This window comes from Martes martes (assembly GCF_963455335.1).
Source record: "Martes martes genome assembly, chromosome: 10".
NCBI classification, from domain to species: domain Eukaryota; kingdom Metazoa; phylum Chordata; class Mammalia; order Carnivora; family Mustelidae; genus Martes; species Martes martes.
In genome coordinates, this window is record NC_137898.1 from 110,712,910 (window position 1) to 110,740,415 (window position 27,506).

Here is a 27,506-nt window from a genome sequence, read left to right on the forward strand (position 1 = left end):
TTCTCGTGATGACAAAGGTACAAGAAAAGTTAAAGGACAAGTTGAGGCAAGACAAGAAATAATGACGCAGACACAGTTAGTAGTAATTACTTTGATCACCTGCACACTTTCACTCCCGTAACATTCTGACTACGACACAAGGAGGTTATTTAAGATTTATATTTGTTCCCTCTGTGAAGTTCCTATCCTACTGATTATGAATTATATCTAATTACTTTACAAAAGGAATCCAATTTGTGTATTTCAGGTCTTCCGTGTAAATCATAAGGCTATTTGAATGTGTGGGTTCCTGCACGGTCTATGAGCCACTAGTACTCCCAGTTATGTGATTTTAAAACCACATCTGCAATCCCCATTAACCAAAAGAACCACAAAACTCCAGTATATATCTGAATCCTGGCAATTCTCACTATATTCCAGCCACACCACCCTTTTAACGTGTTCCTCAAATTAGCCAAGCTCACCACAGCACCTAAAGACCTTTGCCTAGAATAGAACGCAGATCATTCAGGTCTAGCGTCAATGTCACCTCCCAGAGGCCTTCCTGAAACAACCTAAGAAAACTGCCTTTCGCCCATTCCTCTCTGCAGATCTGAAGCCAAAGGCTTAAGCACATAGATTTAATCTGGCTTTGAGATTGAAATTTTTAATTTAGACCAACAGGACTTTTTTAAAAAACCAGAAAGCTAGGAGACGGGGTTGAAATGTCATCAAGTAGCAGGGAAGGAAAATTCAACAGAACAGAGTTGAAAGCAGTATTTAGGGGAAAAAGATAAAACTATTTTGTTGTAAATACATAAAATATGCCCTCATTTTCTGAGCACTCCTGATTATACTGTTTCCATCACAGCTCTCGTTTCTACAAAAACTACCCAATGTGTTACTTCTTTGGTGACAGCACTCACACGTTTGAATAGAAGCTCCACAGACTAGGGACCCTCATCGGTCATATTCACTGCTGTGTTACACTTAGAATAGCATCCCGCACAGAGTAAATGCCTACATATTTGTAAGATGAACAAACCCATTACAAAGCTCAAATACGCCAGACATTACCTGTACTACATGTATCATGACCAAGGTTTTAACCCAAGCTGTCACCTGTCTACTCGCATACAGTCCATGGGGCGCCAATTCACTCCACACCTACTATACCAAGGCACGAGTCACATGGCTTTCTGTGACAGGACTGGGTCCTCCAGGACGCCTAGCAAAACAGCCAGTAAGAAACACCTGTCTTTATCTTTCTCTCCTCTCTGGCCCCCGGATAGATAACTAGTGTCCTCTCCATACCCTCCTGCAGTCTAAAAATTGCCCTTTTCTAATTCACTGATAAACAACTGATCTCTCAAAGTTTATCCTAAACTGTCACTTCCTGTCAGTAGCATCAATAGGTATCACCTCCAGATTAGGGTACTTGCTCATCTATTTTCCCAGAACAGGAACAACGCTCACATTGACCTTTAACACAGACTTACAGTAACTCAGTCCACCAACATGCAGAAGCCTGAGCTCCTCGTCTCCCTAGGCCGTGTCCAATGTAACCACATCTCAAGGACGGGACACTGGAGGGAGGGCAGGCGGCCCTAAGGATCATGTGCCTCTCACACGCCCATCTGGAAGGCGATTCCCCTCAACTCAATGAAAACTGACAAGGTGGGCTGTAAATAAGGCTCTCACTTGTGTTCAAACAGAGATTAAAAAGAATCACACAGTTGTGTACCTTAACTGTTCACGGACAACGCGCACAACTTGGTGATCACCTGCACAGTTCCTTGCCGAGCACGTTCCTGACTCAACGCCTTTATGCCGGCCGTTCCTGTTCCCTCCACCTGGGAGTCTTCTCTAAAATATGTACGTGCCATGTGTCCTTGCTTCATTCAGGTCCCACGTCTAAGATCACCTCCCCAAGAGGCCGTCCCTGAACAGTCCATCAAATATAACATCGATTCCTCGCTACCCTTTCCCTGATTGTTTTTCTTCAGAGCATATCTGACCTAGTTATTTGCTTATATGTTTTTTGCCTCTCTCCCCCACAAAAAATATACGTAAGGGCAGGAATTTGCCTAAATCACCAGGTGGGATTAGAAAATGCTGAATACTCACTGAATGAATTGATTTTCCAGAGACTTACTGATCCCCTGTTAAGGTTCCAATGAACATGGTGTCCTCAGTACAAATGCCCCTCATCCATGACCATCCCACGAGTCAGATCCTGAATACACATAAAAGCAATGCTGGGGCGCCTGTGTGGCTCAGTCCTTAAGCGCCTGCCTTCGGCTCAGGTCATGACCCAGGGTCCTAGAATCGAGCCCCACATCAGGCTCCCTGCTCAGCGGGAGCTTCTGCGTCTTCCTCCCCACTGCCCCTGCTTGCGTTCCCTCTCTCGTTGTCTCTCTAACATATAACATATAAGGCATAAAGCAAGTGCTAAAAGGAAGTGATGCCCTGCTCTGGCTGTGCACAGCAGGCAACAATTTCAAATGACAGCACTAAGAAGAAAGGGGGAATCTGGGCCGATCTTAGTGACTAAATAGATTTTAATAGGCCAATATGGAGATAGTGATATCCTAGTGATCCAACAAGGATCCAGCCAGGTAGAGGCAGGGATGTGTGAAAGAGAGAAAGAGGGAAAGGGGGACGGAGAGGAAAGAGAGCAGGAGGGGGCAGGGGAAGCAGGGAGATATTAGGGAGAAGACCCAACTGGAAAGATATCAAAGAATTTGAACCATCAAAGGTATTTGAGCAGGAAACTGATATGGTCAGAACTCTGTTTTGGTCCAGAGCTCAGATCAGAGTTAAGAGATAAAAATAGTGAAATCATGGGAGTTAGGACTGCCCCAGAAACAGAAGTACAAAGATAGAATAGGGCTGAAGATTAACTCCTGAGAAATAATCACACTGGGGAGGACAGGAGGGAGGTCAGTGAAAAACACCAATGATCTGAGAGAGAGGACACTACGGAGAGAATCTCTTAAAAATCAAAAGGGAAGCAGAGCTAGTGATCAACAATATCGGAGAAAAATCTCATTTTGCAATCAGGAAGTCACCCCTGCTCTCCAGACTGGCAGCATCACTGTAAGTAGTGGAGGTAAGGGGAGGGGAGTCACAGTAAGTTAAGCAAGAAGGTGAAGAACTATGAAGGAAGCAAGTGGGGGCTGCCTTCCAAACAACCAGGGACACGAATGGCAAGAGGAAAAAGAGCCGAAGCTTTATGAGAGGAGATACGAAAACTTCTTCCCTCCACAGAAGCCAGAACGAGGGGACTTAAACAAAATAACAGGGAATGTGCGGCCAGGTCCTGGAGGGGAAATGAAGGCTGAAGAACGAGCCACGAAGAACACAGCAGGTGCCTCAAAAAAGAGAATACAGGGAAAACTGGGAAAGTGTGTGGCACTGACCACAGGAGTTGAGAGCCCTCCACATGACTACAGACAGTAACAGGCCAAGAACTAAATGGGGTCGAGGCCCGGCAAAGTAAGACTTAAACAACTGCCATTTGGGATAGGATACTCAACTAGAAATGAAGAAAATCGACTGAGGGCCTAGATACTGCCAAAGCAAAAGAATAAGAATTCCATGTTAAAAAAAAAACAAACTTAAAGTAGTAATACAGAAAGGTTTGGGGAGATAATAACCCCCCAAGCAACTGGTAACTGTGTACGACAAATATACAACACACGTTTTTGCATATTAGATTTCCAAAATCCAGCCATAGTCCACCTGTCTTAAATACACAATCCTTCTATCGAATTCCAATATTAAAACCATAGGTCGTTTTTATGGCTTTGCCCTCTCACTTGTAAGTTTCCTATCAAAGTTCTGAATCTTGTAATCTTTCGTAACATATTAGCTTTCCCTCCAAACTGTCATCCACAAACTCAATAAACTTAACTACACCCAAGTTACTGGCAAGCTGGAAGAAAGCTTATTTTTTCAGCAGGACACTGCAGGCCTCCCTTCAGGGTGGATGATTTATCACTTATCCTTCCTCATGTACAGCTATTTAATGAATCCAATTCTAACTGTATTCTCATCTAGCCCACATTTCTCCATTTTGACCACAAGACGTGATAATTCTGTCAAATACACTCTGATGAAACTTATTTGCACAATGTCTAAGGCATTTTTGTCATGAACCTATTAGTCCTGTCAAGAGAGCAAATGAGGCTAATCTGGCCACACCCCACTTACCTCAATCTTTATTCAAGGTACCACCAGACTTGAATTTAGATGACTCCATGAATTATGTTATGGGTCTACCCTGGCAGTCTCACTACATTTCTCCAAGACAACAAACTTTCCACTTCTTAATTAGCTACTTCTTTAAGTATGAACATGAGACAACCCCCCTCCCTACTTCCAATATGGAAAGAAAAGAAGAAAAAAAAAAGAATTTTTCTGGCCAACTTGAACACAAACTTTTGGTGATACAGATAGAAAAATCAAGTGTCTATTTATAACATCCATTATATGATGTTAGTTGTGGGTATTTAAAATCACATATTATGGGGGCGCCTGGGTGGCTCAGTTGTTAAGTGTCTGTCCCACATCAGGAGCAGGGAGCCTGCTTCTCACTCTCCCACTCCCCCTGCTTGTATTCCCTCTCTCGTTGTATCTCTGTCAAATGAATAAATAAATTTCAAAAAATAAAATAAAATCACATATTATGTAAAATAACATTCAGAAATTCTTTCTCCCCCCTTTACAACACTTCATAAAACAATTTCACTGAAAATTTTCCAGTGTATCTTAGGCATCTGTCTTCATGTTCACTTGAGTGAATAAGTCATTTACCTATTTTTTCAAAGGATTATCACCTTCATTTAATTTATAAAAGTTGTCTGAGTTACAGAACTTTCTGAATGCTTGTGAACTTTTTAAACTAAGTCCCAAATACCCATTTTCTACACATCCAAGCAGTTTTCTCATTCTCTAGGTGTGTGTTGTCTATGCAGATTCACAATCTCCATACAGTAAGCACACTATTATTTTACTGAAGTAGCTTAAAATGTGCGCCTTCTCCAAACAATATTTTCTAAGGTTTCACAGGGAGCGGAGAAGAGTGATTTGCTCTTTTCTGAAAGCATTCTTAAGGGAATAAGACCTTGCTTTACATCCAAGTAATCAAGTCAAAAACAAACAGAATCACAAACCTGATTATTTCTTCAACACACTTCGATGGGTAACATTAGCTACTGCTCATGTAAACATGTGGGAACAGGAGTCTTCAGAAGGTAAACAAGTTTTCTTTCTGAGTCTATTAGAACTTTGCTATCCTGTTCTAAAAGAGTAGGATGGCTTACTCCACTCCCATGAATTCGTTTTCTCCCTGAAACAGCAGCACTAGTAACTCTGGTTGTGTACGTGTATCCTGTACTAATTCAGTGCCAGTCACCGTTTTAAGCATTTTACATACACTGACACGGCCTTAACAGTGCTCCTACGAGACAGATGCTATTGATAACGCCGTATTATTGATAAGGAAAGCGGGGCACGGAGAAGTTAAGAAACTTGCCCAAAGTCACACAGCTTCTAAGCGGCAGACTGAGTTTCCTTCCAGGTCCCCCCCCGCCCGCCTTTAAAAGAATATATATTACCTCTTAGATTAGTAAAATTTGGTCCACACTTCATAAGAGAGTCCCACCCGTTGGGCAGTTATTATCGGTGATGTAAAGAAGACATACGCGAGGTTCCAGTATATTTCACCGTATTTTCCATTCTTTTCTGTCATGCAAGTGCCATGTGTTCCTCCTCCTCCTCCTCCCAACTTTCCGAGGGCAGGGACTACTGCCTCCGTCTCCCTCGCCATCCCACAGAACCAAAACTAACTCTAACCCTTGTCTTGAATCCCGTAACTCTGCGGAGCTCGGGAATAAACGCTGGGAGCGCTTCCTCGGCAGTCGTCGGACCGTGTGCTGCCCCGGGGCTGCGGAGCAGTTTCCCAAGGAAAAAGAGGAAAAATAGGACCTCAGGAGCGCGAGGACAGGAGCGAAGGTGCAGCGCGCAGAAGCGGGAGGGCGCGAGCGGGGTGGAAGGCACCGCTTGCTGTCTGACCCGGAATTTCGTGCACACAGGACGGGGCCGAGGGAGATGAAGAGAAGAAGGCGGGGGTCAGCCGGGCCGCGGAGCCCGAGTGGGCAGCATCTTCTCGGATTTCCCGTTCCTGCGTCTTGGACTCTGGCCGCCACGGAGACCCGGAGAGAGCCGCGGCCCCGGCGGGTCGGCGCACCGTAGCACCACGCGCCCGCCGCCCCGGGCCACGGCGGCTCCCCCGCCAGCCGCGCTCGCCGCCTGCCCTCGGCCGGGCCTTGCACACCCCGCGCCGGCCGGCGGGACGCACAGCCGGAGCCTCCCGACCCCAAGGCCACAGACCCGCGTTCCGGTCCTCGGCGGCCGCCTCCCCGGCCTCCCCCGCGGCGGACAACCCCCGAGCACTCCCACACCCGGCCGCCGAGCCCGAGCCGGGCCTCTCCCGAAACGCCAGAGCCGGCGGGCGCGGAGCCCGAGGCGCGCCGGACGGAGGGTCTTACCTTTAACAGATTAGACGTCGCCATGTTCCTGCAACTTCGCCTCTCGCGAGACGGCGCGAGATTTCGCGGCGCTCCGGGCCAGGCCACAGGCGGAGGCCCGGCTTCCCAGCAGGGCCGAGCGGCCCGCCGGCCCGCACCGGGGGTGTGTTGGGCGCCGCGGAGGCGTGCCCAAGGCGCTGACCTCGTCCCGGGCACCTGGAGCTTCCTCGCTCTTCCCCCCTACATGGTCACCGGAGCTTCCCCACACCAAAGAGCTCATGCACACGCTCGGGGAGTCGGCAGTGGCGGACGGGGAGGAGGTAGCGGGAGCCGACCTGAATTGGAAGAGGAAGCATCGACTCCGCGAGCCTCCACTCTTTCGGATTAGCCTTTGTGGTTGCACCCGCGGCGGCCACCGGCAACGAATTTAGCTCGGCTTAGGCCGGGCAGCTCAGGTTCCGTGGCCGCGTCACGTGATGCGGCGGGCGGGGGCGCGCTCGGGAGCGAGCGTGGGAGCCGGGACGCCTCGGTGGGTCGGGAGGCGGCGGAGAGGGCGGGAGTACGCCCTCTGCTGGCGGGACGGGATATTTTCCCTGGTCCCCCACGCCCCCACCCCCACCCCAAATCCGGGACCCGGTGTGCAGGGAGCGCCGGGATCCCGAAGGAGACGCTTGCGCCAGGTCGGCAGGGGTCCGGCCGCTCAGTCAGTAAGAACTGGCACATCGGAGGCGTCCAGTAAATGTTTGTCGAATGACTGCATGAGTCAGTGGAGGCGCCAAAATGCTAACTATTAATATTTCCAGCCCAGACTGCCTAGCGCTTAAATAATCCATGCAAGGTTGTTCAGGCAATGAATATTAATCTTGGCTTTCCTGAAGGCCCATGATCCTAGAAGGTACTCACCGTAAACCCTCAAGCTTTAGCTCTTCAGACCACTAACCACTGGCGGGGCGGGGGGGAGACGTGGGGAGAGAGTATAACTCACAATAGAACCTACAGTGTACCTGGTATTGTATGATGCGTGTGTAAAACAGTATTCATTCCTACATTCATAGTATTTTTTAAAAAGATTTTATTTGAGAACGAGAAAGCATGGGGGGGTGTCAGATGGGGAGGGAGAAGCGGGATTCCCGCTGAGCAGGGATTCCCAAGTGGGACTCCAGCCCAGGACCCTGGGGTCATGAACTGAGCCAAAGGCATACGCTTAACACCCTGAGCCCCCCGGCGCCCTACATTCATAATATTTTAGGGGAAAAAATAATAAAACCTCCGGAGGAAAATGCAGCCAGGAAGGGGCGTGAAGTTCGCAACTTTGCACAGAGTGTCCCCAGCAGGCCTCACTGAGAAGATGTCATGTGAGGAAAGGCCAGGAGGCCTGTGGAGGAGCCTTCCAGCCCCGGGGGGGGGGCAGGTTGCCCAGAGTGTGGGAAAAGCAGGGAGAAGGTTGGTGTGTGGACGGCAGAGACGTGAAGGAGAACTCACTGAGACCATTCATTCAGGGCCTTGGGGACCACTGTAATTAAGGATGGGGTGTCATTCTGGGGGAGATGGGCAATCACCGTGGGCTTCTGAGCAGAGGCCTGGCGTGATCAAACTCCCGTCTTCACGTGCTCCCTCTCCTGTGCAAATAGTAAACAGAAGCAGAAGGGTAAGGAGATTGCCTAATACCTCCTTGAACTGACACCACGGCCATGCGACTGAGGTGTCCCTGCTTTACAAATGATTTATTAGAGTGATCTAGGCATGGTTAAACGGTGGCTGCGTGATAGACGGAGGACTCAGCCACTGTGCCCAGGGGTCCTGGCGGAGTGTTAGCAGAGGGCTGACTCCCAGTTAGCTGAGGTTATCTGGCTCGTAGAGTCATCTGGCCAGTGTCACTCAACTGGGTGGGAGAAAAGGCCTCGTCCAGGACAAACTTGATGTAATTACAGTTCCGTTTTCCAGGGAAACTGGGTTTTCTCATCAAGTCCAGGCCAACCCCACTGCCTGATTGAAGGTGTAAACTGATTACATTATGGTCAACCCAATGTAGCTTAAAAAAAGTGAAATGACAAACTGATAAAGTAATTGCATTAATTAATGGCTGACACTGCTTAAGAATCCAATTAAGCATTTCATACTTGTTTGAGTGCCTATGATGTACAGGCGCCAGAGATGTAGGGTTAAATGAGGCAGAGAAGACCCCGGTCATCTTGAAGCTTATCGTCTCATAAAGGAGCTGCATATTGTGTAGTTACACAAATCAAATGTTACTGAATTGGGGGCTCCTGGCTGGTTCAGTCAGGGGAGCGTGCCACTCTTGATCTCGGGGTTGTGAGTTCAAGCCCCGAGTCTACTTAAAAAAAATCTTGCAAAAAAAGTCTTTTAAAAGGTTGCTTCAGGGGCGCTTGGGTGGCTCAGTGGGTTGAGCCTCTGCCTTCACGGCTCAGGTCATGGTCTTGGGGTCTTGGGATCGAGCCCCGCATCGGGGTTTCTGCTCGGCAGGGAGCCTGCTTCCTCCTCTCTCTCTGCCTACTTGTGATCTCTGTCTGTCAAATGAATAAATAAAATCTTTAAAAAAAAAAAAACCTACCTGCATTGCTTAAAAAAAAAAAAAAAGATTGCTTCGTTGCAGTTGTGATAAACAACTTAAAGGAAAACTACACTGTGGACTTCAGAGCAGATGGACGGGAGGGAGACTAGTACCGTAACTGCCATCATTCCCACACCCACAGCATGAACCCTAGGACGGCTCTCGAAAACTCAGCTGCAGACATCCCGGTAACAGGATAATTCATCCTCCCCTCACTTGTCCCGGCCACAGGTGGACAAGCTGTCCCCATGTTTCCCGTGAGCTCGTCTTACCTTGGACTCTACCACTTTCTTGTTACCTAGCGTTCCCTCCTTTTCACTGTCTTCCTCTTCCCATTTCGATTTGATAGCCCATCATTAGAAAAACGTTTGAATATTTTAAATGCTTAAATATTTCATTGATCTTAAAATAGAGATCTCAAGCACATGGTACAAAATTCAGAATGTGCTAAAAGGAACACAGCTACAAGGAAGCCTCCTTCCCCTTTCTGGATTCATGTGCTATACTGTGGTAGATATGTGGGCTATTCAGGTATATGCATTTGTCAAAACTCAACTGTGTGCACTTAAGGTTTTTCCATTGCATTCAAAAGAAAAAAAAATAGTGAACAGTTTGAAATTTAGTTAATGATATTCGTGCTGAAGACTTCAGGAGTAAGTGAAGTTATGTTTACAGTTTACTTTGAAATGTATCAAAGATAACATGGTTTGGGGCACCTGGATGGCTCAGTCGGTTAAGCAACTGCCTTGGGCTCAGGTTATGATCTTGGTGTCCTGGAATCGAGCCCCACGTGGGTCTCCCTGCTCAGCAGGGAGCCTGCTTTTCTCTCTCCCTCTGCCCCTCCCCCTTGTGCTGTCTCTCTCTCTCTCTCTCTCTTTCTCTCTCATGCTCTCCTTTCTCTCTCAAATAAATAAATAAAATCTTAAAAATATATATACATATAACATGGATTGATGGTTGCCTGGACAGGTTGACCAAGCAAATATAGTAAAATGTTAATGACAGATTCTAGGTGGTGGATTTACTGGTGTTCAGTATGTAAAATATTTCAGCTTGTCTATATGTTTGAAATTTTTCATAATTAAATATTGGAGGAAGTGTTTTTTTAATCATCCTCCCTTCCTCCACAGTCCCCCAGCCAACTCCTCCTCCCTCACGCAGAGACAACCACAGTTACCAATTTTTCGTGAATCCCTAAGACGTTCTGTGCCTGTGTAAGCCTTCATGGATATATTCTTTTTTCTCTCCCCACAAATGATGGCGTACTGCTTATACTCTTACACGACTTATACTTAGCTGTATGATATAAATTACTGAAACATACGTTCCTGCTTGTTTTCTTCATACTTCTTTTTTATTAATTTTTAAAGATGATTTATGTATTTATTTGTCAGAGAGAGAGAAAGGGAGAATGCACGAAAGTGAGTGAGCAGGCAGAAGCCGAGGGGAGAAGCAGGCCGAGGGAGAACCAGGCTCCCGACTGAGCAGGGAGCCCAATGCGGGATTTGATCCCAGGACCCTGGAATCATGACCTGAGCTGAAGACAGACGCTTATCTGAGCCACCCAGGCATCCCCCCCTTTTTTTTTCATACTTCTTGACAGACATTCAAACAATTATTGGCAGGCCCTAATGCATCCATTGCCCCCAGAGTGTTTAGGATTATTCCTTCAAAAATAGGATCTTACAGTCCTTTTTAAACATAACAGTTATAGAGTCAAAACTTTGGATCAGTAAGAAGCAAAAAACAAAAGGCTTCTGCACACAAAAACAATAGTATGTGAAGTTTAATCGATAAGCTGATTCATAAGAGAACTGGTGAAAACCTAGAGTGACACCAAAGGTTTACAAGATTTTGGACCAAGAGAGGGAGGAGAGAAACAGACCCAAGAGGTGGGGGATGGCCATCGGGCTTCCCAGATGTCTGTACAGCACCTGGAGAGAAAGAGTTCACCTCAAGAGCCTGCCCCACCGCTCAGCACCAGTAAGACCCATGGGAGCCAACCCTAAGCCTAACCCAAACTTGAATCTAACCATAGCCCTATAACAATTTCTATTCTTATCCCTAAGCCAGAAGATCCTTCTCTGCTCTGCCAAGGAATGTCACACATTGCCAGTGCTGAGCCATCTGTTAGCTGTCTTTCTTAGGGAGGCTATGTCAGAGGGAGCTGCTGCCTTCGCCATAGAGTCGTCTGTACCTTCGGTCTGTGTCCAGCCCACAGCGCTACTTAATATGGATGAATCCCTCTTCCACGGCCCCCAAACACTTCTAAGCTCCATGCCCACCTCCAGAAAGTGGGGCCTGGACAAGACAGGTGCCTGGGGCGGAGGGAGAGGGGTGGGTAGAAATGAAAACCCTGCAGCTGCGTGAAACCAAGGAGAACCATCCTGAGGTCTCCGCCCGTGGGACCAGGTCAGGAGTAGAATCTCCACAGCCCACTATATACATGTCACAAAGTCACTTTTCTTGCAGATGTCTCCACCAACCTCGTCCCTTTCCCCGTCCATCAAACATAAGGAATCTAGTCACAACTTTGCGTAAACCTTTCCATCTTTTCCACGCCTACACCCAAGGAGCAACATCACCAGAGAAAAGCGACGTTTTTGTCTAAACCCACAGACTTAGACCTCAAATGAGCATGGAACACTACCCAGTGGGCTCCAGTGGGCTCCTCTTCCACCCCGTTCCCTGGTACACCCATGCACGTCAGACCTCCTCAGTGCGTTACCTCCGTCATACCTCACGACAAACATAAGCGGCAGCTTTCTTTTCTCCCCGCGCCCCATCTTCAAACCGCCACCCCCCGTTTGTAGTTCGTGGCCCTGACGCACTGCACTGGCCAGACCCCTTGCTCCAGCTCGGCACCTTAGCTCCGGCTTGTAATCTGGGTCCCACCCCAAGGATGCCCTTCTTCCAGAAGACTTCCCCCTCTCGTGTAGTCAGGTGTTCCCTTCCCTCCTTTATCATTCCCACCCCTAGTAAAACAAACAAACAAACAAAAACATGACCCTGCAATTGCACTACTGGGTATTTACCCCAAAGATACAGATGTAGTGAAAAGAAGGGCCAGAGTACCCCAATGTTCATAGCCACGGTCGCCAAACTGTGGAAAGAACCAAGATGCCCTTCAACGGATGAATGGATAAGGAAGATGTGGTCCGTATACACTATGGAGTATTATGCCTCCATCAGAAAGGACGAATACCCAACTTTTGTAGCAACATGGACAGGACTGGAAGAGATGATGCTGAGTGAAATAAGTCAAGCAGAGAGAGTCAATTATCATATGGTTTCACTTACTCATGGAGCATAAGGAATAACACGGAGGACAAGGGGAGATGGAGAGGAGAAGGGAGTTGAGGGAAATTGGAAGGGGAGGTGAACCAGGAGAGACTACGGACTCTGAAAAACAACCTGAGGGTTTTGAAGGGGCGGGGGGTGGGAGGTTGGGGGAGCCAGGTGGTGGGTAATATGGAGGGCACGTATTGCATGGAGCACTGGGTGTGGTGCACAAACAATGAATTCTGTTACGCTGAAAAGAAATTAAAAAAAAAAATAAAAGGAAGCTGGGAAACCCGTGTACCTTCCTCCCACGTTCATTTTAAACCTATAACTGTTCTAAAAAACTCAAGTCTTTGAATAAAAGCAAAAAAGCTAAGCAGACAAAAAAGAAAAGAAAAGAAAAGAAACCCTCCTTTGACTCTCTCGCCAGTTCCGATGGTCACTACCCTGATCTCACTGCTCAGCCCCTCTCAGACCCACCCTCCACCTTCCCTGTCCCGGAGCCCCTTCCTCACTTGGCCTCCATGACACCAAATTCTCCTACTTATTTCCAACTCCGAGTGTCTGTCTTTCTTGCCATGGCTAGCCCCTTCCTCTCCACTACACCTGCCTGGTTGTCGTCCTTCTGGGCTCTTCTCTGTATACATCTCCTTTGGTGATCTCATCAAATCCCCTGGTGTTGAATATCACCTATAATGCTGATCACTTCCAAAAGATCTTTCTAGCAATTATCATATGATCTCACTCATGTGTGGAATTCAAGAAACAAATCAGAGGATCGTAGGGGAAGGAAGGAAAAAATAAAACAAGATGAAATCAGAGAAGGAGACAAACCAGAAGAGACTCTTAATCCTAGGAAACAAACAGGGTTGCTGGAGGAGATGGGGTTAGAGGGATGGGGTAACTGGGGGATGGGCATTGTGGGGGGCATGTGATGTAATGAGCACTGGGTGTTATGTGAGACTGATGAATTGCTGACTTCTACCTCTGAAGCTAGTAATACATTACATGTTAATTAACTGAATTTCATTAAAAAATGTGTATCTTTCCAGCTTTGAACCTCTCTCTTGGATTCTTGACTCATACATCCAACCACCAGCTGGCCATCTCCACTTCGGATCTCGTAAACATCTCAAATATGACATGTTGATAGGATGAACTTTACCTGAGCCCTGTGCTCCCAGAACATGGTGGCGGTTAATGCCCCCAACATTTTGCTTTCCAGAGGTGGCTTCCTACAAAGAACCACCCTTCTCCCTATACCTTAAACTGTCTATTCTTTCTAACGATTCTCACAAAACTCAGTTACCTGTGACAAGGCCAGAAACAGACCCACAAAATTCTTATTCTTTGTCCCATAATGATAAGTTGACCTGTTTATACCCCTGCAACTAGCTAGACAAAGAGACAAACATTTCTTGTTTGGCGGACTGGCTGAGACTCCCCTGATTCATAAAAGCAGCCCAAGCTGTCAAATCACCCCGTGTACAACTTATCTCCTCTTCCAGGCAAAACCATCCTCTGGCGCTCTGGTCTTGGGAGCTGGCGTGCTCTCGCCGTCGCCACAGCCCAAATAAGGTCAGTTTCCTTATTCGTCTGACGCCTTTACCTTTGCCAACAGGCAAATCAGAACTTCTGATTCTCGTCTCTGTTCTTTAACTGCCGTCTCCATACCTTTACCTGTGCCTCTCTCATCTCCCCAAGGCTTTACCCTCTCAGTGTAAAGCACTGTCCTCCACCCAGTTGCTATGGTCAAAACCCTCAGCATCCTTCTTCCTTCCTCCTTTTTGCCTGTCCCCTACAATCAGTGTTTCAGCCCATGTTCTGAAGTCTGGCCCTCAACATGATCTGGGTCTGTTCATTTCACTCTACATCCACACTGTCACCTTTCACAAGCCACATTATGACAGTAGCAGAACCCACACCTCCGGAATCATGTGCTCTACAGACGTGGTGGGCTAGAACAGACAGAAGAACCAGTCACCACCGGTTGTATCGCAAGGATCCCAATGATACGTTAGAGAGCATGGACCCAATTTGGAGTGCTGAATGATTGTTTTGTCCAATAATGACTCTTTTTTTAAAAAGATTGTATTTATTTATTTGATAGAGAGAGAGATCGCAAGTAGGCCGAGAGAGAGGGGGAAGCAGGCTCCCTGCTGAGCAGAGAGGCTGATGCAGGGCTTGATCCCAGGACCCTGAGATCATGACCTGCGCTGAAGGCAGAGGCTTAACCTACTGAGCCACCCAGGCGCCCCCACATTTAAGTATTTTTATCCTCACTGAAATCCATTTTAACTCAGTAGAGAAAAGACTTGTTTTTTTAAAATAAAGATTTATTTATTTATTTTGGCAGGGGGGTGGTGGGCAGAGAGGAGAGAGCAGCTCAAGCGGACGCCCTCCTGAGCGTGGAGCCCTACGTGGGGCTCGATCCTACGATCCTGAGATCAATACCTGAGCTGAAATCAAGAGTCAGGCTCTTAACAGACTGAGCAACGCAGGAGCCTCTCGTTTAAAATATTCTTTAAATCACCTGCTCATTTAAGAAAAATTAAACGCCATGTTAAAACATACAGCAGGGGAGTGGAAGTATAATCTCGTCTCCCACCTTTGAGGGAATCCACTGTCAAGAGTCTGCTTTGTTCTCCCACTCTGTGTTCTGTGTCTCTAGTAAAGAAAGCACACAGGAGTCTTCCCAGTACCGCCGGTGTAGCCCTTGCATCAGAAAACCTGGAGTGCATGATAAAAAGGCAGAGCTCTAAGCTCCACCCTGCAAAGATCCTGACCCCATAGGTCAGTAGATAGTCCCAAATCTGCCTTTTCCCCCAGGTACGCACTTGGGAGTGATTTTTACATGTCCTCGTGGTTGAGAACACCAGGGTAGTGCTTAAGAGCAGGTCCAGCTACTCATGAACAGTGATACCCTGTGTGTACGTATGAGTTACCCCAGCTGAGCCTTCGCTTACTTACCTGTAAAGCTGGGATCAAAGCAGCATCTGCAGGTGCCCGAGGGGCTCAGTCCATTAAGCATCTGCCTTCGGCTGCAGCCATGAACCTGGAGTCCCAGCATCGACTCCCCAGGTCAGGCTCCCTGCTCAGCAGGAAGGAGTCAGCTTCCCCCTCTGCCCCTCCCCACTCTCATGCTCTCTCTCTCTCTCAAATAAATCAATAAAATCCTTTTAAAAATAGCATCTGCATCACAAAGGTTTCTTTCTCTTTCATGGAGTTATTTTAAAGATTCAACATGGGGGCACCTGGGTGGCTCCAGTGGTTAAGCCTCCGACTCTTGGTTTTGGCTCGGGTCATGAGCTCAGAGTTGTGGGATCGAGCCCCGCGTTGGGCTCCCCAATCAGCAGAGTCTGCTTGTCCCTCTCCCTCCGCCCCTGCTCTGCTCACGCGCATGTGCGAGCACACACAGCCTCTCTCTCAGATGAATAAAATCTTTAAGAAAAATTAAAAACTAGGGATGCCTGGGTGGCTCAGTCAGTTGAGCGGCTGCCTTTGGCTCAGGTCGTGATCCCAGCATCCTGGGATCGAGTCCCGCATCGGGCTCCTTGCTCGGCAGGAAGCCTGCTTCTCTCTCTCCCTCTGCCTGCCTCTCTGCCTGCTTGTGCTCTATCTCTCTCTCTCACTGTCAAATAAATAAATAAAATCTTTAAAAAAAAAAGAAAAATTAGAAACTAAAGATTAAGTATGATAAAGCACGTGAAGCATGCTGTATGGCACACGGAAGCACTGGCCACGTGGGACAATGAGAGCTGATGCACCCAACAGTCCACGTGGGCACCGTGCTCTTTACAAAGCTGAGTACTTGTAAAGCTGGAATCCTTCCCTCCCTGTGGAGAACTGAAGCATCATTCCATCTTCGCATCTGGCTGCTGTGAATGACCTGGGAGGAGGGAAAAAACGGTGATGCAGAGGTTGGAAGGAACCATCATCCTGATGAGGAGCGGACATGGCCTAGGCCAGGAGCAGGGACGGTCCCACCCAGCGGGGGGGGGGGGCACCACGACGCATAGACGGGGCAATGGGAGTGAACGTTCTCTTCTGATCGCTCTGCCGCTCAAGTTGGAAAGCTGACGTTGTGAGAAAAGAAAATGGGACACTGTGATTTACGGTGGAGGGAGAGCCAAGGGGCTGAGGAAGTGCATCCGACTCCGAGGTGGCCCCAGGGATGCCCTTGAGACTCCAGGTCCCGGATTCTAGCTGAGACTGCTCGGCTTAGTTAAGGAGACGGAGACTCGGCCGGGGTAGGTGACGTGCCCAAGGTCTCACAGCTCGTGAGCCACGTTCAGCCGCTCCCACGCAGGCAGTGAACAGGTATGGAAGGTGATGGAACCAGGGCTGGGGTCGTGCTGTGGGACGATGATGGAGGAGGGTGAGCATACATGTGAAGGAGTGAGTGTGATGATCGACCGTGGGGTTACAGCTGAATCGGGAGGGTAGAGAACAGTGAAAGACAGAAGGACCAAAGTACTGGGTGAGAGCCTAAGGATTGTTGGGGTCAAGACACAACAGGGGACTGAGTTGATAGGAGAGATACAAGGAGGTGGCTGGAGAGTGAAATGGAGCTCCGGCTGTTAGCAGTTGCAGGAGAGGGTCGCTGAGGTCGGGTGGAGGACCGGATCCCTGTGAGAGAGAGGAAGCTGGGGACCTGAGAAGCCAGGCATTCCTGATGCTTTTGGGATCCCAGACACATCCCTTAACCCACTTCTGATTTCAGCACCAGCCACGGCGAGAGCATTCTGGTCTCCCCCTGAGAGCTCCCCACCTGAAGAGGACACCTCTCTTCTCTGCTTTCACTTCAGGGTCTTCTCCAAGCCCCCAGGAGCCTGCTGGGTTCACAGGCAAACGTAGCAAGTATGGGGAAGATAATGCTTCGAGGAATAGCCCTCAGCCAGGAGGGTCAGAAGCCGGAGAGTAAGTGACCCAGATGCCGGTCCTTTGGTAGATAATGTTGGGGGGCACTAAGGATGGTTCCCAGAGTTCTCAGTGGACTTGAGTCTCCCGTGTTCATGCTAGCGACCTTCATGCCACACCTTTGCAGAAGCTTTTCTGCCTTCCCTGTCTTCCTCTCCTTGCTCCCTCGTTCGCGACGACTGGATTATCTACCAAATACACCACTGGTATGTCAAGTCCTTGTTTCAGGAGAAAGCTTACAAAAACACCAGAGTATGAATAATCTTCTATGTTAATATTGAAATCACTAAGAATTATGACAGAAGTCACGTCGGAGAGAATGATAGAGGGTCAGGGCTTAAACTGATTCAGGAATGAGCGAGTATGACCTAGGAGGTCGATACGTGATGGCGACAAGGAGGGTGCATGGACGGACAGCCCACTGACGCCCGACTCAAAACTGAGCGCTTCTAGGAAAGAGGGGAGAGAGGATTTGGAAATGGCAGTGGGAAGCAAAGACCAGCACATGAGCTCCAGGCCCCGTGGTACTTCGACCATCTTGTGAGAGAAACGCAGGCGAAGCAGTGACGTTAGGGCTAAAGCAAGCTTCACCGAGAATAGGAAAGTAAAGAGAAGAGTTTGAGGATACAGAGGGTTTTACTGCCTGTCCAGAGGTGTGACTGTTGGGGAAATGGGAGATGGAATCAGATGGGGGAAAGTATCGAGGGGTAAACTAGGTGTTGGGGCTTCTAGTGGACACAGGCCTAACAAGGCTAAAGGCATAATGAGATTGGCTTTAATAGTGTAAGAGCAGGTACGCGGGCGGCGGGGAGGGGCGTGTCAGGCAGTAGGGCTGGGTGGGGATCTTGCCGGAAACACACAGAGTTCTAGTGTCCCTTCTCCGCTACAGTTGAAAGTGTGTGGAAGCTGAGAAAGGGCACTCCTCCTCTACTCAAGTCCAGAGGAATCTTGGGAATTCTCTCTCTCTCTCTTTTAAGATTTTTAAGTAATCTCTACACCCAGTAAGAGACTTAAATTCACAACCCTGAAATCAAGAGTTGCACACCACACCAACTGAGCCAGCCAGGCGCCCCGGGAATTCTCTTGATCCTTGTTAGGAGGAGCAGGGAACCTAGGGAGAAAGACAGGCTTAGCCAAAGTACTGAGAATTCTGGGGAACACATTTTTTTTTTTAAATATTCTATTTATTTGTCAGAGAGAGCGAGCACAAGCAGGGGGAGTGGCAGGCAGAGGGAGAAGCAGGCTCCCTGCTAAGCAAGGAGCCTGTTGTGGGACTCGATCCCAGGACTGTGGGATCATGACCTGAGTCAAAGGCAGACACTTAACTGACTGAGACACCCAGCTGTCCCTGGGAAACAAATTTTTATTTTTTTAATTTTAATTTTTGAAGATTTTATTTATTCATTTGAGAGAGAGAGAGAGAGAGCACGAGTGGGGAAGGAGCAGAGGGAGAAGCTGACTCCACACTGAGGCAGGGAGCCCCATGTGGGACTTGATCCCAGGACCCTGGGATAATGACCTAAGCTGCAGGCAGATGTCCAATCAACTGAGCCACCCAGGCACCCCCTGGGGAACAAATTTTAATAACTAGTTTGAGGCTCGTGTTTTCAAAGCAACTGATGGACTGTCACCTATTCTTTCCAGCTTCTTTATTATCAATTGTTAATCAACACCTGAAGCTTAGGCTTTAACTGTATTTTTTAAACAAGGATGAATTAAATAATACGGGAGTTATGATATTCTATTTATATAATGGAAAATAACCCCCAAATCCTGAAAAATAGAAAAAGTATCTAAAGATGAAACATTGCAAAACAACACTGTGAGGTCCCAGAATTGTCAATTCTTGAAAATCCAATGATTGGGTATATGATTTCTGGAACAAATGGATATTTTAACCAACTTGTTGGGTTGACTAACTTGCAACCTATGAACGTGCTTGGAGTCAAATTATCTTCCACCACATCAGCTAGTGTTGGTGGCCGACACTAGATCTAAGTCTTCAGATTTGGGATTTAATGCTCCTTCTTGTCTGAAGGATGGTTTCACAGAAAAATATCAACGGAAATATGCTCGAGGCACGTTTTGCTTGAACTGTGGGGTTGAACCTTCCCTTCTAGACTGGATTCTTCTTATCTTCCCTGAGGCTGCCTCACCAAAGACTCAGACTCTACATCTTCTTTGCTCCCCATCACGTCTGTGGATCTCTCCTTACTCCCAGGATCCGCCCTAACTCTTGACACGTAGGAGAGGACCAGTTAACTTTCGGTTAAGTCTAAGTTCTCTGACATTTCTGCTGGACCTTGCTCGTTCCAGCGCCCAAGTCAACCTCATCCTCTTTCCCTTCCTGTCCCACTGAATAGTTCCCCAGCAAGTAGAAACTCGCCTTCTTGGAAAAAGAAGACAAGTCAGAGGTTTTCGATCTGGGCATTCCGGTATGGTCCAGCGACCACTGTTGGATTTGCAGCCTCTGGGATGGGGAGTGATCAAAGCTCCGTCTCACGCGCTCCCCCTGGTGGTACATCAGTTAACTACAGGGGCAGGAGCTGCCGTCTGAGATGACATTGATTTGGGGCTTAAGGGGGATTTCAAAGAACCTGGAAAACACACAGACACACAGACACACACACACACACAAACACGCTAATACTTCTAATATTTGTTTCATTATCTATAATTACACATGCAATTATTCACTTTCCCAGTACCAGAAAAAACAAGCAACTTTATCTTGCCTAATTAGCGCTAAGTGGAAGAAACAGAAATTAGCAGCTGTTGGCCAATTATAACATTTTTATTCATGCTATCACTCGGAGACCTCCTCTAATTAGAACTTTATTTTAAAATTCTGTAATAGTAATTCTACTCAAGCTACTATCATTCAAAAGCCTTATCCAATTTATTTTTAAATTCTTTGTTTAGACAGTTTATAAGATAAGGATGAATTATGAAAATAATATCTTAGTAATAGAATTTACAGACTTTCTACATGAAACTGAATTTCCTAACTGAATTAAACTCGAAGTAAACTGTCAGAGTATTTTTCTGTGCCAAAGAAATCCAGTCGTTGGAGCACGAAGGATATGTCTGCTTTATTTTGCTTAATGAACTACTTACAACTTATGAAATTAAAACATCCCAGGCTTCACAAGACTAGGCAACAAAGTCACATCAATATATTTTTTAAGTTTATTTATTTTAGTAATCTCTACACCCAACGTGGGGCTCGAACTCACAACTCTGAGATCAAGAATCTCAGGCTCCAACGACTGAGCCAGCCAGGGGCCCCCGGGTCACATCAACATCAAAACTACAGTTTTGCCACTTTGTCCACCAACCTCCACTTCTCCCCGCCATGTGCTTTACTTTTTCTTTTCTTTTCTTTTCTTTTTAAGATTTTATTTATTTATTTGACAGAGAGAGACTCAGCGAGAGAGGGACACAAGCAGGGGGAGTGGGAGAGGGAGAAGCAACCAGGCTTCCTGCCAAGCAGGGAGCCCGATGCGCAGCTCGATTCCAGTACCCCGAGACTGTGACCTGAGCTTAAGGCAGACGCTCAATATCTGGGCCACCCACGCGCCCCTGCTTTACTTTTTCAACGCCAGGTTAATTTTTTCAGAACACTTTTTTAACATAAGAAATTTCACAAAAGTAGGGGCACTTGGGTGACTCTGTCGAATAAGCATCTGCCTTCGGCTCAGGTCACGATCCCATGGTCCTGGGATGGAGACCTATGTTGGGCTCCCGGCTCTACAGGGAGTCTGCTTCTCCCTCTGCCCATCCTCCCACTCATTCTCTTAATCTCCCTCTCAAATAATAAGTAGATAAAATAAAAAAAAAAAAGAAACTTCACAAAAGTAAAAAAAATCACAGTGGAACCCCATATGCCTACAGTATTAGATTCATATGGCCGCTGTAACAAATTACCCAAAATTTAGTTGCTTAAAACAATACAGATTTATTCCCTTACGGTTCTGGAGGTTAAAAGTCCAAAATCAAGGTGCCGGCAGGGCTGCATTTCTTCTGAAGGTTCCAGGAGGGAATCTTGCCTCTCCTGCCTACTAGCCGCTGCCTGCCTGCTGTGCCGTCGGCTCCCTCCTCCGCCGAGCCAAAACATCTTCTCTCTCTTTGACTCTGCTTGCCACCACTGGCACAGGGCTGTCGTCTTTTTTGGCTTTGACCCTCTTGCCTTCCTCTTACAAAGACTCTTATGATTACGTGGGGCTCACCTGGAAAATCCCGGATCACCTTCCCACTAATCCAGATCTGTAACACCTGTAACATTCCTTTCACCCTGGAGATGAGGACACGGACATCTTTGGGGCAGTCCGTTATTTTGTCTTCCGTCCACACCAACCATTCACAATCACTCTTGTCCCACATATACTTCCAATCTATTATTTTGAAGCAAATTCCAGATAGCCTGGCATCAACATCTTAGTATGCATCTGTAAAAGCTAAGGGTTCCATCTAAAAACAAGACAGTAAACCGATATTCCACTAAAGAAAAAAATCAACACATCTTGATATCATTATTTAATATTCAATTTCCCCTGATGGCTACTTCTTCCTTACTGAATCAACACAACCCATACGGTTGACACTCTAGCTTGTAAGCTTCTGAGATGCCCCACCCTGATCTTCCTTCCATGAAAGGCGCGTTGTCCCAGCTCTGCCGTCTGCTGGCAATGTTCTGACTGCCTCAGCTATGGGGAACCCCTTCGCCCAACACCACACCTCTTCTGAGAGGCCCAGCTCCTATAACTTCTCAACAAAGAGAATGAAAGCCCGGACCATCTCCACCTAACTCTGTCTTCAGAGTCAGCTTCCTGGAAAATCCGTCCTGGGACAGTGGTCGCTGGGAGGAGGGTTCCATAGACAAGCAGCTAAAATGGGGTTTTAGAACGGAATCACTTCCTACTGTTAGGATGAGGGCCCCACCCATCACAGATCATTCCCTCTTTGTCTCGTGGTGAATTACTTGATAGAGGCTGGAAGGAAGGCCATTAGCTGCTCAGTCTACCAGGTGTCTGAGTGATAGAGATGAACTATAAGAAGGATAGGATAGTAATTATAAGCACGAGGGTGTTGGGTGGTATAAGAAAACGATGATGACAATCTGAAAGCACAAAAGGCAACTGAACCACCCAGGCGCCCCTAGCATGCGACTCTTGATCTGGAAATCGTGAGTTCGAGCCCCACTTGGGGTGCAGAAAATTACTTAAAATCTTAAAAATAAAAAACTTCAGCGGGGCCTGGCTGGCTCAGTTGGTTAAACATCCAACTTTTGATCTCAGCTCAGGTCTTGATCTCAGGGTGGTGAGTTTGAGCCCCATGCTGGGCTCTGTGCTGGGCTTGGAGCCTACTTAAAAACTAAACTAAACTAAATTAATAAGAAACTTCAACAAATAAAAGTGTGGCATTAGCTCAACAATAGACAATGAGTGGAAATGAAGTCTGGAAACAGATTCTACACAGATACAGAGAGCTAAACTATAGATAAGTAAATCTTTTGTGATTAAGATGTTAATTCAAATTTTGGAGAAAGGAATGCATGACATGAGAACAATTTTTTCCTATTCAGGAAAAAATTCCTATGTCACACCACGTACAAATAAATTCTGATATATAAAAGTGTAAACATAAAAAGCAAAATGTATGACACTTTTAGAATTTGGGGCTAGGGAAGAAGTTCCTAATCAAGACATAAATCCTAGGGGTACCTGGGTGGCTCAGTGGGTTAAGCATCTGCCTTTGGCTCAGGTCATGATCTCGGGGTCCTGGATTCAAGCCCTGGATTAGACTCCCTGCTCACCAGGGAGTCTGCTTCTCTCTCTCTCTCTCTGTCAAATACATAAATTTAAAAAAAAGACATAAATCTTAGAAGGTATGAAGAAAAGTAAAAACATTAGGACAAAAGAAAACATACACAAGCTATTTCTGGTGGAAAGAGAATAATCCCAACACACAAAACAAAGCATTTCTGTCCATATTACAGAAAATGGTCCTTAAAAAATCAGTAAGAAAAATTCTAATAATCTAATTGAAAATCGGAAAAGGATATTAATAGTTCACCAAAGAAATACAAATGATCAACAAATTTATGAATGCAACTCAGACTCAGAACAGAAAAATGCGAATTAACAAGAAATTTTTTTAAAAATAAGTAAAATAAAATGAAAATGTTTGCCCATCATTTGTCAACATATCAAAATTTTGCCATTATTTGGTATTAATGAAGGATCTGAGGAAACAAATGTTCTTATAAACTCTTTTTTGAAAAACCACTGGACTATTCTTTTTTTGAGATTGAGTCTTTTATGGTTTGTCTCCCTCCCAATCCCATCTTTTCATTTTTTCTTTTCCTACCTCCCCCCAACACCCCCCTCCCCGCCTTGCATCTCCACTTCCTCATATCAAAGAGATCATATGATAGTTGTGGACTATTCTTTTTTAAGATTTTTATTTATTTATTTATTTGACAGACAGAGATCGCAAGTAGGCTGAGAGGCAGGCAGAGAGAGAGAGGGGGAAGCAGGATCCCCACTGAGCAGAGAGCCCGCCCCTGGCCTATTCTTTTTAAAGGAAATTGGCAAGATCTATTAAAAATATGTGCAAATAGGGGCGCCTGGGTGGCTCAGTGGGTTAAAGCCTCTGCCTTAGGCTCAGGTCATGATCTCAGGGTCCTGGGGTCGAGCCCCGCATCGGGCTCTCTGCTCAGCGGGGAGCCTGCTTCCCCTGCTCTCTCTGCCTGCCTCTCTGCCTACTTGTGATCTCTCTGTCAAATAAATAAATAAAATCTTTAAGAAAAAATATGTGTAATGACCTCTGACCCAGCACACTTCTGGGAATATATCAGACAAAATTACTCACACATTTTCCCCCAAAATACGTTCACTAATATGTTTATTGCAACATTATTTATAGTAGCAGAAGACTGGTAACAATCTAAGCATCTATTATCAAGAGTGGTTCAATAAATTGTATTTCCCACAATATATGGCATTCTATGAAGCCATCAGAATCAGTCTGTATCAAAATGGAAGAGAGGTTTCCAAGACCCTATTATGTCCAAAAAGCAAGTTACAGAACAATATTATAACTGGTCTCATTCGTGGGGTCGCTCACCCATCGTGTGTATTTTATGTACAAATACATAGGAAAAAGACCTGAAAGATAAACATAAAATTGTGAACAGTGATTGTCTCTTACAGGAAATGGAGTTGGAGAGGGTAAAAGGAAATTTTCACTTTCCACTTTGTATCTCTATTGTTAGATTTTTTTTTCATTTTACAACATGGTTGCATTATTACAAAGAGGAAATAGATTAAATACTGAAATAACCATTTTTCAGGTAATGGGTCTAACGGTGATTTTCACCATCTTCTATTTTTCTTTCCTTTTTTTTTTTTTTTAAGATTTCACTAATTTATTTTAGAGAAAGAGAGAAAGCGTGAGCGGGAGGAGGAGTAGAGGGAGAGGGACAAGCAGGCTCCTCACTGAGTGCAGAGCTTGACATGGGAATCGATCCCACGACCCTGAGAGCAGGACCTGAGCTGAAACCAAGAGGTGGATGCTGGACGGACTGAGCCACCCAGGCGCCCATCTTCTATTTTTCTATATTGTCCAAATTTTGTACAATGAACTAATACTTTTTACACAGTGGGGATTCTTTTATGAAAATAGTGGTACTGGGTGTCTGGCTGCCTCCGTCGGTAGAGCATGCAACTCTTGACCTAAGAGTCGCGGATTCAAGCCCCACATTGGGCATAGAGCTAACTATAAAAATAAAAAGATAAATAAGGGTACTACCTTAAAAACATGCCAACTGAAGGAAGCCAGTCACGAAAGGTGACATATTATTTGATTCCCTTTATATAAAATGTCCAGTATAGGCAAACAGAGACACAAAGTAGATTCAGTGGTTGTTTAAGACTCAGGTGGTGTGAGCGCCTGGGTGGCTCAGTGGGTTAAAGCCTCTGCCTTTGGCTCAGGTCATGATCCCAGGGTCCTGAGATCGAGCCCCACATCAGGCTCTCTGCTCGGCAGGGAGCCTGCTCCCCTCTCTCTCTGGCTGCCTCTCTGCCTACTTGTGATCTCTGTCTGTCAAATAAATAAATAAAATCTTAAAAAAAAAAAAAAAGACTCAGGTGGTGTGAGTTGGGACGGGTGTTGGGAGCGATAGCTAAAGGGTGTTGGTTTTCCTTTCCAAGGTGACAAAAATGTTCTGAAATTGATTGTGGTGATGATTGCACATTTTGGAGTATCTGAAAAACCATCTAATTATACATCTTCAATGGGTGAATTGTGCGGCACGTGAATTCTATGTCAGTAAAGCTATTTCCAAAATATCTTAAAAAAAAAAAAAAACAGTGCTACAGAGAATCATTTTATACATAAGGAAGAAGCCCAATCCTTTTTGTCCCAGGGTCCTTACCACACCGGGCACACGCACTAACTCTTCTGGTGATGACTGTTTCTGGCATCTCGGTCGAGACACAGTGGCCACACTCATTTGGGCACCTGTCCGTGGGGTGAGATGCTGTCAGGGAATGCCAGCCGTCCCCAAGAACTGTATCATCTTCTGCTTGTCCTGCTAAAGCGCTCTCCCCTGATTCTAAGAATCAGACCATTACAGAGAGTCCTGACCCTTGGCAGTAATCTGTACGACTGCCATTATCAACAATTAATTTCTGCTGCATCATGGGAATTAAATCTGGCTTCTCAGGAATTCGGTGGTTGTAAGAATATTACTAACAACAAAAATAAAAGGTGACATTTATTGAGTACTTACTACGTGCCAAGTGTGGTAAGTATTTTACAGGTGTAACTGGTTATCTGTGCAGAACCTATGAAATCTTTTTCTGTGTGATTAGCTCGACTCAAAATTTGATGAGCTCTGGCTGTGTGCAAGGCTGAAGTACGAAAAAGATGAAATAAGGACAGAAAAGTCACAAATTCTGTGTTATCTTTTAAGGCATAATTGAAGACCATGATCCTTTTTTGAAATTCTGAAACCCAAAAAGCTCTGAAAATCTCCAATGCTCTTGAAAACTCATTTGGTAGCAAAGAAGTCTGATCTTAATTGAGGACAGATTATTTACAGACATTTTTTAGTGTAACTATTCATGTATTTTGCTGTACATATATAAATGATTGATTATGGGGTTCTGCCCCACATTCAGCCAGGATATTCTGTAATATATATGGGATTTCAGATCTCATTCTTATTTGCATTTCATTTGCAAATATACACACACACACACACACACACACACACACACGGACACATTTAATTACATTAAATCGTTGCTTCTGTTTTGAAAGAACCACTAAAGATGGGTAATGTAATAGTCCTGGGACAACCAAGTTCTCATTCTCATTCTTTTTATTCATTATTTAAAATCAAATGACACTAATAACACACTCGAAAAAATGTAGACCATGTCTTTCTTCCATTGGCTGTCATTCTAAAAAAAAAACTGGCAAGAGATGATTGTAGCCAAACATGTTTGTTTCTCTGTGGAATGTAGAAATTTAAACTATGTATATGGAATCCACATTTAATAGGATTAATTCAACATAATAATCATTAATTACTAGTCACTGAAGAGCACACGGATAAGACAATGTTTTAGGCACTATTTAAAAAAAGACAAACAAATTTTCCAGAGAGTAACAACAAGGAGCACTCATTTAAAATATAATCTTCAAAAGTTTTTTCTCTTCATTTATTCTCTACCATTGTTATGCGTAGTAAGTGAATCAGAGTCTGCAATGATTGTTACAGATTGTCACAGCTCAGCACTCACGTGTCTACTTCCACCGGTGATTAGGATTATGGAAATACCAAGTCATGTAGCAGTTCCTCCAAGTTCAGGAGAAAAGTGTTAGTTAAGATCAGGTGAGGATTGGTCGCTCAGGAAAGTTTGGTGAAAACACCGGGATTGAGAAAGATTTTGAAATAGAGATGGCTATTTATCAGCTGCGGAATTTCCAAGAACGAGCTTCTTGTTGGGAATGTAGTCTATATCAACATTCAAGGGATCTAACTTTAAAGCCTTTATAGTCTTTCTTCTTCTTCTCACCACCCCCCCTTAAAGATTTACAAGTTTCCTGTGCATTTCCAACTAAATCTCTCCAGGCAGTTACTGGGGAACAAATGAATGAGTTTCTGCAATGGGTCTTCAGGCTTTCAAATCCTTGTGACTCTGTCAGAC

At 45.8% G+C, this 27,506-nt stretch overlaps 1 protein-coding gene across 3 annotated transcripts in view; it reads right to left on the minus strand.

The window, feature by feature from the left end:
* The window catches only part of CUL5 (cullin 5), a 91,164-nt gene extending 84,159 nt beyond the window's left edge, over positions 1-7,005 (minus strand). For 2 of the 3 annotated variants that reach the window (XM_080816860.1, XM_080816861.1), the window contains exon 1: positions 6,534-7,005. In XM_080816860.1, the coding sequence (XP_080672986.1) occupies positions 6,534-6,557 (24 nt within the window). In that variant the 5' untranslated portion in view covers positions 6,558-7,005. The remainder of the gene's footprint in view (positions 1-6,533) is intronic. The other variant, XM_080816862.1, reaches the window with a different exon arrangement.
* Between the last annotated feature and the right edge of the window lie 20,501 nt (positions 7,006-27,506).